Below are 16688 nucleotides of genomic sequence, written 5' to 3' on the forward strand. Positions count from 1 at the left end.
TTGGCTAGAATAGATATGTCGGAAAAAGCTATCTATACCTTATGAGAATGGAATTGTAACAGATTGTATCTACATTTTCTAGTATCATTCACTCAAAAATAAATACACAAATGAAAATGAATGCCAAAAAAAATGATCATCTGAAAGGTGATCAAGTTCAGTTATCTGAAATCCATTAGGACATCCTACACCCTGGTATGATGTCATGAAACGCGACCAATTAGTGTATCTCTTTCCATCGGTGTGGTAGTTGTTTTAGGAATGTATAGGTACCTCCCGTGAATACTTCAGGAGGTACATTTGTGCAATACTCATTAGATTAAACAAAATTACACAAATATAGTTGTTCGGGAAATGTACTGCTGGTGGAAATGTGTTCTCGGAAGATGCACAAAATCGAGGAAATCGCTGGTGTCCTAGTAAGCGTTTGATAATTTGGGTAACGACTACTACGAAAATTAAATGCATTTCAGGTGCAGGATTGTACATGTTCATGTTGCCACTATAATGCACAGACGTGCACCACGTCTCCCAATAATGGTCTTAGTGTAGAAAACAGTGTCTCAAAACATTTAGTTTGCATTAGTGTACTAGAGTCCCGATAAATGTTTTCTTTTTTGGTGACCCTTTAAATTTTCAAAGCAGAAAGCCTTTTAATGTGGTTCACTCTTGTTGAAATGCACGCTACTCGAATTACTCCGCCAACTAGGACGTTAACCTTCTTCACCTCATTGTGCAAACTGGATGATAACATAAAACTACCGAAATCGCATAAAGACTTAAAGACTAGAATAGGATTAATACGACTCGATGCTTAATTTCAGAATGTTTCTGTTTGCTTGATTTTTACAGGTGGGGTTTATTATGCTTCATGTCGAACGGAATAATTACATTCTGCCCGGCCAACACAAGGAGACATTGGTCATTTAATGTGATTTTACAAATGTTTATGCATAGCCTCGTTACGCTTCTTGACATTACAAACAAATGGAGACCATTCAGCCAATCTAGCCTGTTTGGCAGTTAGTAATTTACTGATCCATCCAACCGTCACCTCAGCCAAAGTGTTTCTCGAAAGATGGAAGGTTATCAACAACATGACTGAGGAACTTGTTCCATACTCTCGCCTCCCTTCTTGTAAAGAAGTGCCACCGGTTCAGTTTTAAAGCTCTAAGAATTCCCTGCTTGAAAATAAATTTCTTTTTTGGGTTGTTGGAAAAATTAACCAGTGAACATTTAATGAAAAACAATTTTTAGGAAAATGTTAGAAACATTTGCTTTTGGTGTACAAAGTAATTCAAGTCATTGTCGGACTGTTCTGCATTAAGTATTTAAGGATGTTTCTTTTTATGTGATTTATGTTCCCTGAGGATACATCAATTCAATTTTAATGGTAAATGTAGCGTTAATTACTACAACACTTCAGACTGTATGTTCATTTATTTTGTACAATGAAGTAGTTCAGGTGGGTAGCTGTGTCAGCATGCGTAGGCTGCAAAGGAACAAGTAAAGGTTTATTCCATGCTGAAAAGAGAAACAGCGTTTCGGCTGTGGAGCCTGACACCGAAACGTTGTGTTTTCTCTCCTCTGTTTTCAGCATGGAATAAACCTTTACTTGTTCTTTCTCTCTACTACGAAGCTGTAGCAATATTATTGACAATCACAGATGTTGTGATTAGAGAAAACACTAGAGGAAGCTTTGAGTAAGTTGTTGGTGTTCATAAAATACATATTGATTAAGATGTTTGGTTGCAGTCTAGCACTTAAGCTTTGCTGTGAGGGAGGTTTTTAGTGTCTGTTTTTAGTATGATAAAATGTGCTGTATGACGATTCATTCGTTCCTCCATCCATATACTGTATATTTATTTCCAGCCTGTATGTTTTCCCTGAGCAGGGAAGATGCCTTTGAAGCACAGGGTGACGAGAGGAAAAGAGCACAACCACGTGAAAGCCCACCCCTAGCAAGATAAGCTGCGTGTTTCTTCACATGTTAAAGTGTCTGAAAGCCCTTTAAACCTCAGGGTAAGAAATGGAAGGCACTTTTTCATATCTGTGTGTTTGCCGGCCGCTGATGTTTCATTGAGCAGGTTGTGAGTTGTTTCCTGTTCTTCCTCTGTGAAGTAATCAGTTCATTTACAGATATCCCTGGGCACACACTTGCAGGAGCCTTGCACAAAAGCTATCGCTTCTTATTTTGAAATTAAAAAAAATAAAAAGCATCACTTTTTATTCTTCCATCTCTCCCACTGGAGAATTTGCTTCTGTGCTGGAGAGTATCAAGGTCCCCCTTGTTCAAGAGAGGGGATATGACCTGTCATCTCCTTTATGCTAAGCACAATTGGGTCTTATAATAAGTAATGTTCCAGTTTTCCTTTCTGCGTTATCAAAACTACAAGCGGCAGTAACATCACAGCACAGATTTAAACACTTCAGTCACTAAAGTGACTCGCTGTAGTCATTCGGTCGGAAACAATCGTGTTTGAAAAAATCTTTCAGCCTGCCCTGCTTTTCATTTGCAGTGTATTTTAATGACCTTTAGAAATCATGAATGAAGCCACTTCAAATCAGATGCTGTTTTTTGTGTATCTCCTAGATGAACAGTCTGTCATTGGGAAAGTGCTTGGGAGAGGACCCAACATCTGAAGTTGGTAGGAAATCTGTTCAATGTTTGTAAAAAAACATGGCTATTTTTACTCGGTTCATAAGAAATGTGTTTTCGGAAAAGTTACATCAGAATTGTGAAATAAAATATATTTTCCCTAAATGAAATCAAAATGAGTTTTAAGGGTTATAAAAACATTCTTATGACTAATAATTTGCTGCATTGCAAGATATCAGTAATGAAATATAAAATAATGTAAGAATCATTAAAAACCAATACATTTGACATGAAGAAGGTTTTTGAAAATTCAAACATTAAAAATACATCAGTTATGTGCCATAAATTTTCAAGACATTAATACATGTACTTCACAGTAACATCTTCTGTTACATTTGGTGAACACCAAAGTTTGAAAACCACTTTGCTGGCAAAGTTGTGTTCTTTTTTTGTAATGTAATAATATGTTATTGATTTTTTTTTTCCAGAGAAGGCAAAAATATTTTGGAGCAAACTGCAAACTCGCAATCAAGTGGACCATGCCTTTGACCTGTTAAACACCTATTTGAAGTCTCTTAAAGAAGGTATCAAGGACCAGTCTGCGACAAATCAAGGTGCAGGAAAAACGCATTTAAATAAACTGAAAATATTTGTCAAAAAACTGCAACACAGTCCCTTTAATACCCTATGGTGTGCAGGTATCTTATATGATATTTTATACAGATCTGAATACATGCCAGCGGGTGTTGGTTTGTCCATATAGGATATGTATTTCCTTTTTGTGAGTTTTCAGCTAGATCTGAAGCAATCACTATGAAATGCATTTAGAATAATTCCTCATTGTAATGGATGATGGATGATGCGACGGCAGCCATAGTGCGCCATTACTCTCACCAGCTCTCAGTGGGGAGGAGAGCAGAGTGATGAAGCCAGTTCAGAGAGGGGGGTTATTAGGAGGCCATGACTGGTAAAGATGGGGGGGAATGTTGGCCAGGACACTGGGGTGACACCCCTACTCTTTTCGAGAAATGCCCTGGGCTATTTAATGACCACAGGGAGTCAGGACCTCAGTTTTACATCTCATCCGAGGACACCTTAGCTTCAGTTCAGTTTAAACAGGAGTTTAATGATGTAATAAGAGCTCTGCTGGTTTGGAAAGTCCCCCCAAAACCATTCTGAAGCCACGAACTTCTTACCTTCCCCCAAAATGTTTACTCTGTGTTTTTGTTTGTTTCTAGAGTATGTGAGGGCCATGAACATTATGCTGGAAGTTGGCATGAGAAATTGTTTCATTAAAGAACATGACACTTTTGAAGAAATCATAATAAGTGCAGGTGAGAATGCAAAAGGAATAACTGTTTGAAAAGACTGCTTGTACTCCCTGTGTGAATAAAGCACCAGCAAAACATGGGCAAGGATTCTGTTTCAACATTTCCTTAACTCTTTTGCTTAGTGAATGAAAGGCATTACAGTAAAGTATTCAGCCTCACTCTTTAGTAGTGGCTATTTGTAAATATAGAGCAGAGATGGATTCAGGATTCGGGGGTCATCAAGATTTTTGAGACCACAGCTGTTTATTTCAAAGTAAGAACACAAGAAAAGCTACAAATGCAAGGATGTTATTTAAGCCATCTAGCTGGTTTGCTTGCTAGTAGCTATTTGACCCACGGATCTCACCCAGCCATTAATTTAAACAAATCAGGGACTTATTTTCAGCATCTTGTTCCAGTGTCCTAAAACCCTTTGTGTAAAACACTGTGTCCCGCTTTAAGCTTCCAGCTCACTTCCCTGCAGTTTCCACTTCTGTCCTTTGCTTTTGATTTCAGTGCTGATTCTAACTTTGAGGAATCTGATTACTTGAATCGCATCTAATTGGGACTAAAACATGAATTCTATTAGCCTGTCAGTGTAGGACATTCCTTTCAAACCCAAGAATATAACTAGCCACTCTTCTTTAGCATCAGTGACTTTTTTGTAACATGGTGAGCAGAATCACATAGAGTACTGAAAATAAGGTCTTAGCAATGCATTGTGCATTCTAATATAGCATCCCTCAGTTTAAATGTTGTGCTATTTTTAATTCTGTTGACATATTTAACACAATTCCTCTAGATCAGTGATAATCACACCTGGTCCTGGAGAGCCCTAAGCCTACAGGGACCTCAAACCTCTCAATGACTTAAAGGTTGTCATGTATAAAAAAATGTAATTAATGACAAATTACCAGTTGCTTCAGCTAAGCTATTCAGGGCTCTGTTCAGTGTCTGAGAATGTCAGAGAATTAGTGTGGTTTACTGTTGTTTTATCATCCACTGCTGATAGCAGTGCACCACCTGTTAAAGGGTGAACTTGCTGTCTGTAGCATTTTAGGATTTAAAAAAATGTGTCTTTCGGGCCAGAACTGTTTAACCTGAGGTTTCATGACTGAAACTCCAGTAAAATATGAGAGTGGCGTGTCCTTCAGCTAGTAACAGTAACAAAAATGCTGCCCATATCCTTGGTTGAGTTGCACCCCATTCCTACAGGCTTTATGGCTAGATACAGTATTAAACAAACTGTTAAGACGTTATTGTCAAATTCCACTGGTTTCCTGTTTATTTTAACCTAGAGACAGCTGTTGCAGAGGAGAAGAGTGATCTGTGGAACTCTAAAGAAGATCTGGATTGTGAGAATGTGGCAGATGACACATCGTTAGATGATCAAAGGTTTTTACTTGCCTTTTTTAAAATATTTATCATAATTGTTCTATGATATAAAAATTTATCCGGGAGTTTCTCCCTTGACAGATTAAGATGATCAAAGCGGTTCAGTATGGTGAAAATATACAAATTTAATTAGCCTTTCAAACCGCAAAAACAAGAAATAATCATGCATCACGCTCTAAAAAAGTCCCTTTTCCCCTGCTGATGATCTTGATACAGCACTACCCGAAAGAAACCACATTTAATTTGGCCGGGAGATGTGCAGTGTGCAGTGGATAGGTCTATTTTTTTTTTTTGGATTTGTACTGTGCGCCACAAGAAAGGATAATGTAGTTCAGGTGGGGAGCTGCGTCAGCATGCGTAGGCTGCAAAGGAACAAGTAATAGGTTTATTCCGTGCTGAAAAAGAAGAAAGAGAACACAATGTTTCGGCCGTGGAGCCTTCTTCAGGTGTGAGACACTTCTTCAGGTGTGAGCAAGAAGGCTCCACAGCCGAAATGTTGTGTTCTCTTTCTTCTTTTTTTCAGCATGGAATGAACCTATCACTTGTTCCCAAGAAAGGATAATGACGATCACAACGCCTTTGAGTTTGTCACGTCCGCTAACCTCCATTACAATGATCGGGGTCTCTTTTCGGACAGAAATCAGGAAAACGGGCCCTGCAGCGGGGTCTCGTCCCCGCCGGGAGAGCTGCCGGTGCCGGGGCCCGCCGGGGCGCAGGCCTTCCTGCTCCACGACTGCCACCGGGCGTGCCTGCCCTGCCGGCCGCTCACGGACGAGCAGCTCCGAGGCCAGGACCCGCTGGGCATCCCCGCCCTCTGCCACTTTCACAGGCTCTCCGCCAGGCGCACTCGGGGCCCGGGGGAAGGGGAGCCCACCTTCGACGTGTCCTACAGGGCCCCCTGCGGGAGGACCCTGAGGGGCTTCGGCGAGGTCGCGCGCTTCCTGCGGGAAGCGGAGTGCGACTTCCTGCACTTGGACTACTTCTCCTTCAGCCCCGCCGTGGAGGTCCGGCGGGGGCTGGCCCTGGGGGAGCCCCTGGTGTTCGAGAGGGACCTCAGCCGGGGCGCGGAGCTCGTGGCCGTCCAGCTCTACAACGACGCCGACGAGGCCAAGCCGGAGGCGTTCCGGTACAGGAAGGATCGATGGCCCTACGGCTGCTTCATTGGTGACCCCGGTGCCCTCTTTGTAGACTGCTGCGATTGCACTGACGGGTGCACAGACACGTGAGTGACCCCCGTCATCCTCCCCGCCCTGCGCGGTGGGGTACCTGTGGTGTCTAGAGATGATGACTGTCCAATAATCATATGGGGCTTTGCAAAGGTATTTATTCTGACTCGTTTGTGGGCCGTAATCCTAAAATACTCGTGACAGGGCTTCTGAAGCATTTTTTCTTTTTAAAAAAGGGCTCCTGCTCATGGTAAATATGTATTTTCCTTTGTTGTATGAACGTTTACAGCTCCAGTCTAGTCAGAATATTGGTTTGTGTCCTATGGTTGGTAGAAAAGGATGTTGCTTCTTTCACTGCCAGAAGTTGCAGACGTCATTTTTTTAGACTCAGAGGTTTTTAGTTTTGGACTTGCAAGAATGTTATGAATTATTTCATTTGAACTGTTAAAAAGAAGGCTTACAAAATGTTTTCTGATGAAAGTGCTTTTAGCGCTATTTTAAATAGTTTTCTATAGAAAAACAACAAAACAGTTGTTGTTTTTTTCACTGAAACCATGCTGACTCTCATTTCTGACTGTAACTACTATTCCTTTGACCAGCAGGTTTTTTTTTTTACTGTTCAGTTTTAACTTCTTGAGCTTAGATTGTGTTTTTCTTCTTCACAGGACTAAATGTGCCTGTCTGAAACTCTCTCTTAAAGCTAAAAATGGTGAAAAAGCTAAGACACAACTGTATACCAACAAAAGGCTTCTGCGGCCTATACCTTCAGGGTGAGTGAAGTGTTATTTATATAGGTAAGATGCTATCTGACTGCAGAGCAACTTTTCAAAAGAAAAAAATGTCTGCTTTCGTTGATTCTGCTCTGAGTTTTGCAGTCCTTCTGCATTCTATAGTTTTTTTAAAATACTGGTTCTCCCATCATGTCTTTACTCTTTGCGTGTTCAATAATTTTGGTTCAGTTTATATTCTGTGGAAATTTCCAGAATGTGCATAAAAGAGGAAGAAGCGGGAAAAGTGAAAGACACGTACCCCTAACTCCTTTCTTTTAACCGTTACGCTACTCAAAGTCTTTCAAAGAAATTTGACATTTTACCACCATGTTTAAGATTGAGCTGTTTAATATTGGGAAGGAGGTGCGGAATTAATTTTCGCTTCTGAACCGTCTTTTCTACACGTGCAGATCCAGATCCTGGATGTGTTTTTGCACATACAAGACCGCATTGTTATCAGACCCCCATAAAAGTCACACCAGGAAGTTCTTCCCCCCCCCCCCCCCCCCCCCTCCCATCATGCGGACGGGTCCTGATATACCCGTCTGTGTATCAGGCATGTGTCTTTGTTGAGCGGAACGGCGCCTGTCGTCCGTAACGCGTCTCCCATGCCGACAGGATCTACGAGTGCGGCCCCTGGTGCGCTTGCGACCGGAGACGGTGCCTGAACCGCGTGGTGCAGCACGGCCTGCGAGTGAAGTTGCAGGTGTTCAGGACGCTGGACCGCGGCTGGGGCGTTCGCTGCCTGCACGACCTCGACCAGGGCACCTTCGTCTGCACGTACGCAGGTAACGGGCTGGACCGCCACGCCTGCCGTGCGGGGGACACACTTCAGCCCCTGCGCCAACTGGGAATTGTCACCGATATTCACAGGAATGTGCCGCATAACAAAGCAGGGATAGACACCTAATCCTGTGAATGTCATCCTGCTCTTTCAGTGTGCTTAAGGCTTTTCGTTATCTTGCTTTAAAAGGACCGAGGATGACAAGTTTTTTTTGTGTGTGTAAATTGCTTGTTTAAAAGGTGAAAGCATTTAAATGTTATACCTTTCCTTTATATCACAAAGCGTGGCAAATCAGCTCCACACAAAATAAAGATGTTATTTCAAAGAAGCAGCTGAAATCTGCAACTGTGTGTTTAAAAAATGCAAACCACACTTACAGAAGCCTGTTATAAATCTTTGAAATGAGACATCATAAGACCAAGTCGAGTTCAAGGTGCCTTTGTTTGCTGTTTGACCTGGTGCAGTAAAGAGTAGGTTCTGGCTGCGTGCACAGTGACGTACCTTTGACATTCAGAGCACTGTTCACTGTGGTCAACACATGACTTGCAGTGGGCTTTCAGCAGAGGTGACGAGCGTGCATGCTCTCAGCCTGGTAGCAGCTCAGAGCCTGCGGTTACGTTGGTGCCTACAGTTAAGAAACGTACTGCTCCTGGGTGAGTAGGTGAGAGGCACTGTGGAGGGTGCAGTACTTGCTGAATGTGTTCAACAAGTTTAGCAAAGGTATAGAATCGATCGAATTCCTATTTGACAAGTTCCAGAGTGTCTTACAGGAGAGCACTGATAGGAGGAGCAGCTCCTATACCGCACTGTCTACACTGCCCTAGTCTCTACGCTGTCTCGCTTCTTGCAGCAAGAGCGCGGGCACCCAGAAGTAAACCAGAAGTCACTGTCGCACCAAATGCTAAATTCCATCCAGCCCCGGTGGTGCTTGACCAGCGGTGGGGAGCTGTTCAGGGAATCCCAGTCATTGTCGGCTCATGAACCGGCACAGACTTGAAGCAGCAGTGTCTGCACCACGGGGCCCTGCCTGTGCTCCGAACGGCAGGCCGGGCCTTCAGCGTGTCAAGAGAACGGTCTGAGTGAGCAATGACGGGGAATGCGAAGAGGTTTTAAAACCAGCGTCAGCTGGGGCTTTCTTAAGTTCCCACAAGCTACATTGCTTTTGCCAATTTCTTAGTCATCGCCTGTCGCCTAGACCTTCAGGGCGCGACGCGTACAGCGTCATTTTTATTCACACGACTACTGTACCTCCTCCGGCGCGACTAGGTAAAATCTTGAGGAAGGACCCTGCCCCTGGCAGCGGATCCGAGGCTACGAGGGGAAACGGGCAGGAAGAGGAGAGGAGAGACGCGCCCCAGTCTTCGGGGAAACGGAAGAGAGGAGAGCCGCCCTCGGACGACGACGTTGAAGTGGTAGAAGAAACGAGGGAGGAGCAGAGGGCCGCGGAGGACCCCTCCCTTCTCGGGAGCCTCAATGAGTGAGTTCCAGACCCCCCTCGTCTGTCTTGCCTAGAGACGAGTGAAACTGAGCTCGTCTACGTTGAAATATGATGTTCTGCTGCTGACTGCAAAACTCCGGTCTGTTTCTTCAGACGTATTAACGCTTCCAAGAAATATGTCTACCAGGTTTCCAATAATTCCAGCTGGTGTTAATGACATTATTTTATTCATCATTAAATTGTTTTAATTAATGCCTTTTTGGGGGGGGGATCTGGAGCACCTCCGTAGTGTCATTAGAAACCCCTCCCACGGGTCTCTGCCAGAGAGGCTCTGTGTGTCAAAATGCTCGCCCAGAGCTCGAGTTGAGCTCTGTCATCCAGCAGCTGCAGGCTGGGGCCTGGTTCGTGACTCCAGGTGACAGTGACAGGGATCCTCCCATTGTTGGCACCTCTGGAGTAAGGCTGACTTTAGTTGACCAGGGCTCTTCTGGCAATAGATCTGCCCTTGAAATTTCCCAGGAGCCTCTAGGCTCGGGCTTGCAGTGACATCAGCATTCCAGTGGGCTCTAACCCTCCTGTAGGTCTCTGTGGACAAGGTGCATAACAATGGATGAGTGGGTGAGTAGGCTGTGCCCATCTGCCATCCCATCTGCTACTGAAGTCCTTGCTGTGAAGTATTTAGTAGTGCAAATATTGCAAGATGTAGGTAAAAATGAAAACAATCTAAATAAATGCTCTCCTTCTATTACACCCCAAAGTTGTAGGTTTTAGGTAGTCTCACACATATATATCGGAGTTCAGTGTATATGAGTGAAGAGATGTGAATGGATACTTATTTGTCCCTGTGGCAGAATAATGAAACTGGAGCAAGTGTACAGTTTCACATGACTGGATGTCAGCGGAATGCAGAACTGCATTTGTTTCACCGATATGACAGCTTTTACTAATGAGAGGCTTGGGTGCTGTTCTGTTCTTCTCCCAGGAAAAGTGCTCCTTATGCCAAGCTGTCTCCCCAGAGCCCCGCGATCAGGAGGCCTGTGAGCAAGACGGCACTTCTGCACGTGCAGCTGGACAAGATGGTGAAAGAGGTGAGGAGCCGCAGGAATGGGCAGCGAAGGAAAAGCACCAGCAGCCTTGTCCTTTCCCTGGGCTTGAAAGGAATCACAGGAGTAAATCTTCAGTTGTTCACACGTTCTTCTTTCAAATGTTAAGAACCTGCAGCCAAGCACCCAGGACCTTCAGATAACTGAATTAACCACTCAGGGGTTCATTAACCACTCAATGTAAGTTAGTATGAGTTCTGATTTTGGAGGGCTTCCAGATTATAACGAAAGCAGTTCGTGGAAAATTCTGTTTACAGAAAGACTTACTAGGCTGAATTGTAGCAGATAGCTGAAAATAGAACTGTTCAATAAGGGACTTATATTTGATGTTTTGGCATGTCGAAGGCACTAGATATAAGACCATTGTTGACAAGCTCATTTATATTAATCTGTTACAGTACAGCTTCCTTATCCTTCCTTAGCGCTTTGAGAAGCCACCTTTAAAGGCGCTATATAAAATAAAGTTTATTATTTTTATTATTATCCCTAAAGATATTTTATTGCTGAATAAAGATGAAATTGCTGAAAGTCTTCATGGACTGGCCAATTTTAAAAAAGATCCGATGAATTTATACATATCATTTTTGAAAAATGATCAGCAAGAAACTCAAATTCAGAATTTCTCTGCATTTCAGAATTCATTTACAATCCCGTACAGCAGCTCAGATGAAGAAGACCTACGTGAGATGTCGAAAGAGAGAGTCAGGATACCTGCTTCTGCAGAGACGACAGACCGGCCGCAGGTCAAAGCCCTTGCAGGTAGACCTAGCTTTGTGCTACTGCTTCTTGACTGGGTCAGCAGTGACTCTACTGTGTTAACTGGGTGCTAATAGGAATTTTATTTCCCTCTTTTCTTCCTGTGAGCTGCATTGTTGCGAAATGGGTGTTGTAAATATTGTATGTGCCTCCTCTGTTAAGGGAATCCATTAAACATGGAACAAGAAGAGGTGGACTCATAAAGCTCAGGGCCTTTTGCTGACTTTGGCTATAGAGTTATTCAGTGAAGCTGGTCTATGCACTCACAGTGTAGTTTTGTTTTAAAGTGTCTCGTATGTTTTGGAGCTGTTGACAGCAAGGCTGCACACTACTAGAATGTAATGCGATATGGGCTGTACAGTATAATTGCAATAGAAAACATAACACAGCGTAATAGATATAGAATGGTGAATAGCAGGGGTATGATTTTCAGCAATAACTTCAGAACAATGTGGAGCAGCCTGCAGAGCATCAAAGCATTATTGGTACGTCGTCAGTATTCACTTTTCTACTTGCATGCTACATGGTTAATACTGTGCATCTGATGAGTCTAGTCTTTCTGTTAGAAAAAGGTCACAGGCATTGATGAAGGTTTTTCTCCCAAGGACATAGTGAGCTCATTAGATGTATTTGTTGACCTTTTCAACTTTGCCGTGCTCCGAGAACGTTTGAACATATTGGATGAGAGATTCTGCACTTTTTTTCTTCCTCCTTTTATAAAAACAAGCTTGCACTAAATGAAAGAATTCCCAAAGAGGGCTCCGTGACCTGGGTTTCTGGTTTGAGATTCGGTGTTTTATCAGAACAGGCAGCTGAGGCGCTGGGTGTGCCGAACCGAGTGGAGGGAGGCGCTCTGAGGGGAGAAGACAGCAGGACTCCGCACCAGGCACAGAGTGAGGAGGAGGGGGATGTGAACTCATTAGGCACCTGGTCTGTGGGCGAAGACAGCAATGATGAAGAGATGCCAAGCAAAGCGAGAGCTGCCCAGAAGGTGGAGAAGGGCCAGAAAAACACGCACGAGTTTACCTATTATTTGGATGCCACAGAAGAAGGCAACGTGGGGAGGTTCCTTAATGTAAGTATTTAAAATGAAGATTTACTACCACCATATTCAAGTGGGTTTGCCTGACACAGGCCTGATCACTTAAAGGAATGCAGAGCATGAAATGCCAAAAGCTAATCTGTTTTGGGTTTCTTTGAGTTACCTTTTCATGAACGTTTCTGCCCAGTTGTTACGGGGGGGGGGGTCTGATCTTGTCTAAATAATTTGTGAAGTGCTTAATATGCAGTGTGTATGTATTTCAGACTGCACCGGTCTGAGTTTGGCCTGTTGTTAGTGGACTGTACCTGGAATTCTTTAGGCACTGTTAGCTGAGTGCCAGGGCTTCAGTCAGTCAGAGTATTAACTGTAGCTTTCCTGACATTTTTATACCATCTCTGATAGAGGTGCTGGAGAGCTTACTGTGTGTAGAAAAGCAGACATCTCAGCACATTCTAGAGGAAAGCTTGCTTAGAACAGGTATTGGAGCAGAAAATTGGCTTGATGGACAACTGGTTATCCCAAATTTGGGAACACAACAAAAGTGCTATAAACAAAACTGCTTCTTTTTGGTGAATGAGTGGCGGTTCCACCGCGAGACGAAATGTCGATTTCCAGATTCCTGTTCCCCTTCTAGCACAGCTGCTGTCCTAACCTCTTCGTCCAGAGCGTGTTTACGGACTCCCACAACAAGAACTTTCCCTGTGTGGCCTTCTTCACAAACGGGTATGCTATCTATTCAGTGTAATCTATTTTTTTAATCGTTGTCCATTTCTTAATTCTTAATGGTACTTGTTTATCATGTCATTTTCCATGGTTTCTCGTACTCAAGTGCCAAACATTTTTTAGAAAAATGAACGTTTTAAAAAATATTTAACACTTGTCTGTCAGCTGATTAGATGTCTGATTGAAGACATTGTACCTAGAGCATTATTGAAGTGTTAAACCTTTGTGTGTGGCTTTAACACAGTCAGCAGCTTTTGCAGTGTTGGTGACTTGACACATAACTACCAAAGTGTAAATTTAAGGATTCAACTTAATACATTTTAAACATAGTTTGTCTTATGTTCCATTTTATATTTAACACAGGTGGGATTATTTGATTAGGTTTAGGTGTTGATAGATCTTTTGATATAGTTTTAATTTTGTGTTTTCCATACTTTTCCGGATTAAAAATATTATTGTGAAGAAGATTGCTTAAAGCACAGTGTTCACAACACTGTCAACATTTCCTTCTGTTCTGCCATTGGAAATCCTTTGAGAAGCAGTGCTTTGTTTAGATCAAATGAATGACAAATGAGAAACGGGAGATTGCGCAGCATTTATTTTGTAGCATGGGAAATTGTGTAGCATATAATTTAATTTTCCAAGCTTTATTGAGCTAGATTTTGCATCAGGCTTGTTAACTCTATTTGTTTTTGCATTTCTAGGTATGTGAAGGCTGGGACTGAATTAACATGGAACTACACGTGTAGGACTGGGAGCACACCAAACCAAGACAATCCATGTCAGTGTGAATTAAAAATGGGTCAAAACACACTCGCTTGACGAAACCCTGCTACCTGTGTTATATTTAAATACTGTATTACCTTATTTAAACAAAGTCCAAATGCTTGAAGTGTGAAATCCCACAACCTTGAATATTGGTAATGAATGGTAAATTAGCTAGGGCTAAAATGCATAAAACAGCCTTGGCTTTTATTCAAATCTCTACCTCAAACAGATAAACCTCTGGAAAAAGTCTTCACCTACCAAGCGCAAAACCAAGTGCTATTACATCCATATGTGTATTTTCTAACCACTTCATCCAATTCAGGGTCATGGGGGAGCCAGAATCCATCCTGACAAGCAGCAGGCACAAGGCAGGCTACACCCTGGATGAGACGCCAGTCCAGTCGAGGGCAGGCACAGACACAGGCAGGCACACACTCACGCCAGGCCCAGAACCTGGAAGAAAACACACGCAAATAGCACCGCAGGTCCAGAACTGAACCCAGTGCCCCAGCCCTGCGAGGCAGCAATGTGAACCACGGTGTCTCTGTGCCGCCCAGGTGCTATTACTGGCTTATTTCATTGTGTCGTTGTTATTATTCAGTTTACGTATTAACCGCAGCACAGTGGCGCAGTGGTGAGCGCTGCTGCTTCACAGCTCTGGGATCCAGGGTTAAATTCGGGTGGAGTCTGGGGCACCTGTCAGGGCTTGATCAGGTTCTCCAGTTTCCATACTAACACATGCAGGTTAGCGTGGATTGGCTGCTCTGAAGTTTCCGTTTCCAGGGTTTGGAATGGGTTCAAGGGACTCTCGGCTATGGGACAAAAAGAGAAGTCGAATCCGACGAGCTTGATTTTGTCTGTTCTCACTATGCTCTGTGTAGAACTCTTAAAGCTTTTCTATCTTTCTGAAATGTATCTCAGATAATAGTACTAACCTTTGTGGGGATAAAATCTTTATCAAATGCTATATAAAAAGCTGTGCCCACTCTGGGCTTCGAACTGTATTGTATTGCCTTACTTTTAATATTTCAATTTTAAATGATTTTGTAAACGTATGTTAGCTAGAAGCAATCTGTTTTGAACAGTTTTCTGAACCAGAGTTTGCCAGAGGAAAGAGTATTTAAAAACTCAAGAATAGGACTTATAGTGGATACTATCGCTTATTTCAAGAAATAAACATTTGTGACTAACACAGTTGTTAGTTGATACTGATGAAGCTCAGCGAAGTGGCAAATGAAATCTTCATGAGAAATATTGCTGTGGGGCACGGTTACAGCTGAGCAGATTTATATTTGCAAGGTGTTTAATAAACATTCGGGAGTTCAGGACTGTAATGCTATTAAAACTGTTTTTGTGTAAAGAACATGGGTCTGTATGAGAGTCTGTGTAATTTGGGTCACCACAAGATCAAAATGTACTACTATTCCTACTGGAAACTTGTAGCAAACTTTCTTAAATGTTTATCTAAAACCAAACATGAGTGTTTTGCATTTTGGTCATGTCATTACAGCACCCTGTAGTCAGATTGTAGTTAGTGTTTGGTATGACTGGTTTGTTTAATCTTATCAATTGCTAATTCAGTCACAAGTAAGAAATTAGAATTATCATATTACTAGGAAGATCTAGGCTGTGCTCAAATCCCCCTATCACACATGCAAGAGGCAAACGCTAGCTTTAAAGAAACAGCATGAAGAGAAACTTGGACTTGACTAGGATAAAGTATGTGCATTGTGATCAAGAGCCATGTTAATGGTGCTGGAAAGGCCTTACAAGTCAGTTTCAAAATTGCTGGAAGGCACTCCAGTACAGTGCTAGCACTATACAGCTGTGCAGGGAAATGAGTTTTAAATGAGGGGAGGTCAGTTTAACATAGGTTTCTAGAAACCTAATCTCTGGCCATCCTCGAGCCTATCTGGAGGTTCACCCCTGTCAGGCATCTTGGACCCTCCTATCGCAAGGCAAGAAGTTCTCACTGAAAAACCACAACACATGTCGCCACCTGCTCTAAACACAAGGTTTGTGGCAAGATATCAAGGTATTGAATACAACAATACTTTATTAACCCTATACAATTCCTTGCATTAGGAATTATCTTTTCGCATACCCCAGCTTGCTCTCCATGAGGCATACAGACAGGGAGATAGCCAGGGGTCAGAGCGCAGGGTCAGCTATTGTACAGTACCCCTGGAGCAGTTGGGGTGAAGGGCCTTGCTCAGGAGCCCAACAGAGTAGGATTCCTCTGCTGGCTGCGGGATTTGAACCGGCAACCTTCCAGCCACAGGCACAGATCCTGAGCCACCCCTCATGGTGTTAGTGTAGCACAGCTTTCATTGTTCATGATGAATCCGTAGGAAAGGCCCCAGACCAGACATCTTTAAAGTAGCTCAAGTAGGTAACGGCAAAGGAATAAGAGGGTTAAAAAAAGAAAATTACAGCTGTCAAGCCTTCTTTGGGTGACACCTGAAGATTTTTAAAGGCTCAACACTCCTAGCAGAAGGATACAGAGAAATGGCCAAGTATTTCCAAGCCTGTTAAAATGCCTGAGCTTCTTGTTTTGGAGGTGCAAGAAAGACTGGTCAGAGACATTATGGCTGTAGAGGTTTCGTGAGCGGGTCCGTATCGGAACGACTCGGGCGTTTGTGCGGGAAGTGAACAGGACTACGCTCCTATTTGGATGCAGAGACCGCTTTCTTTCAGACCTCCGTCCGCCAGCAAGAGAAACCATAAAAAAAACGTTTGAGTTTGAATGCGAGGGCAGCAATGGGTAGAGGCACACAAGTTAAGGTGGATACAGATCTTGGGAGAAACGGGGCTAAACTATTTACACGCCCAGC

At 43.0% G+C, this 16688-nt stretch overlaps 1 protein-coding gene across 6 annotated transcripts; it reads left to right on the forward strand.

Annotated features, from left to right (window-relative positions):
- Positions 1-198: 198 nt before the first annotated feature.
- setdb2 (SET domain bifurcated histone lysine methyltransferase 2) lies at positions 199-15217 on the forward strand. 6 transcript variants are annotated; one of them, XR_015941589.1, is made up of 15 exons: positions 199-419; positions 1895-2022; positions 2594-2648; positions 3088-3213; positions 3838-3933; positions 5208-5304; positions 5942-6526; positions 7136-7240; positions 7859-8028; positions 9291-9501; positions 10445-10550; positions 11201-11324; positions 12125-12396; positions 13003-13086; positions 13791-15217. XR_015941589.1 is itself a non-coding variant. In XM_088647594.1 (15 exons), the coding sequence occupies exons 3-15, from the start codon at positions 2594-2596 to the stop codon at positions 13906-13908; spliced, it is 2154 nt and encodes a 717-aa protein (XP_088503720.1). In that variant the 5' UTR covers positions 201-439; positions 1895-2022; the 3' UTR covers positions 13909-15217. The 6 variants fall into 6 exon arrangements, 5 of the variants coding, with proteins under 5 accessions (XP_088503720.1, XP_088503702.1, XP_088503711.1 ...); XM_088647594.1 differs by having other exon boundaries at positions 201-439; positions 12998-13086; XM_088647576.1 differs by having other exon boundaries at positions 201-419; positions 1873-2022; positions 12998-13086.
- Positions 15218-16688: the final 1471 nt, after the last annotated feature.

This window comes from Lepisosteus platostomus, chromosome 2 (genome assembly GCF_059453375.1).
Source record: "Lepisosteus platostomus isolate fLepPlt1 chromosome 2, fLepPlt1.hap1, whole genome shotgun sequence".
Classification (NCBI taxonomy): domain Eukaryota; kingdom Metazoa; phylum Chordata; class Actinopteri; order Semionotiformes; family Lepisosteidae; genus Lepisosteus; species Lepisosteus platostomus.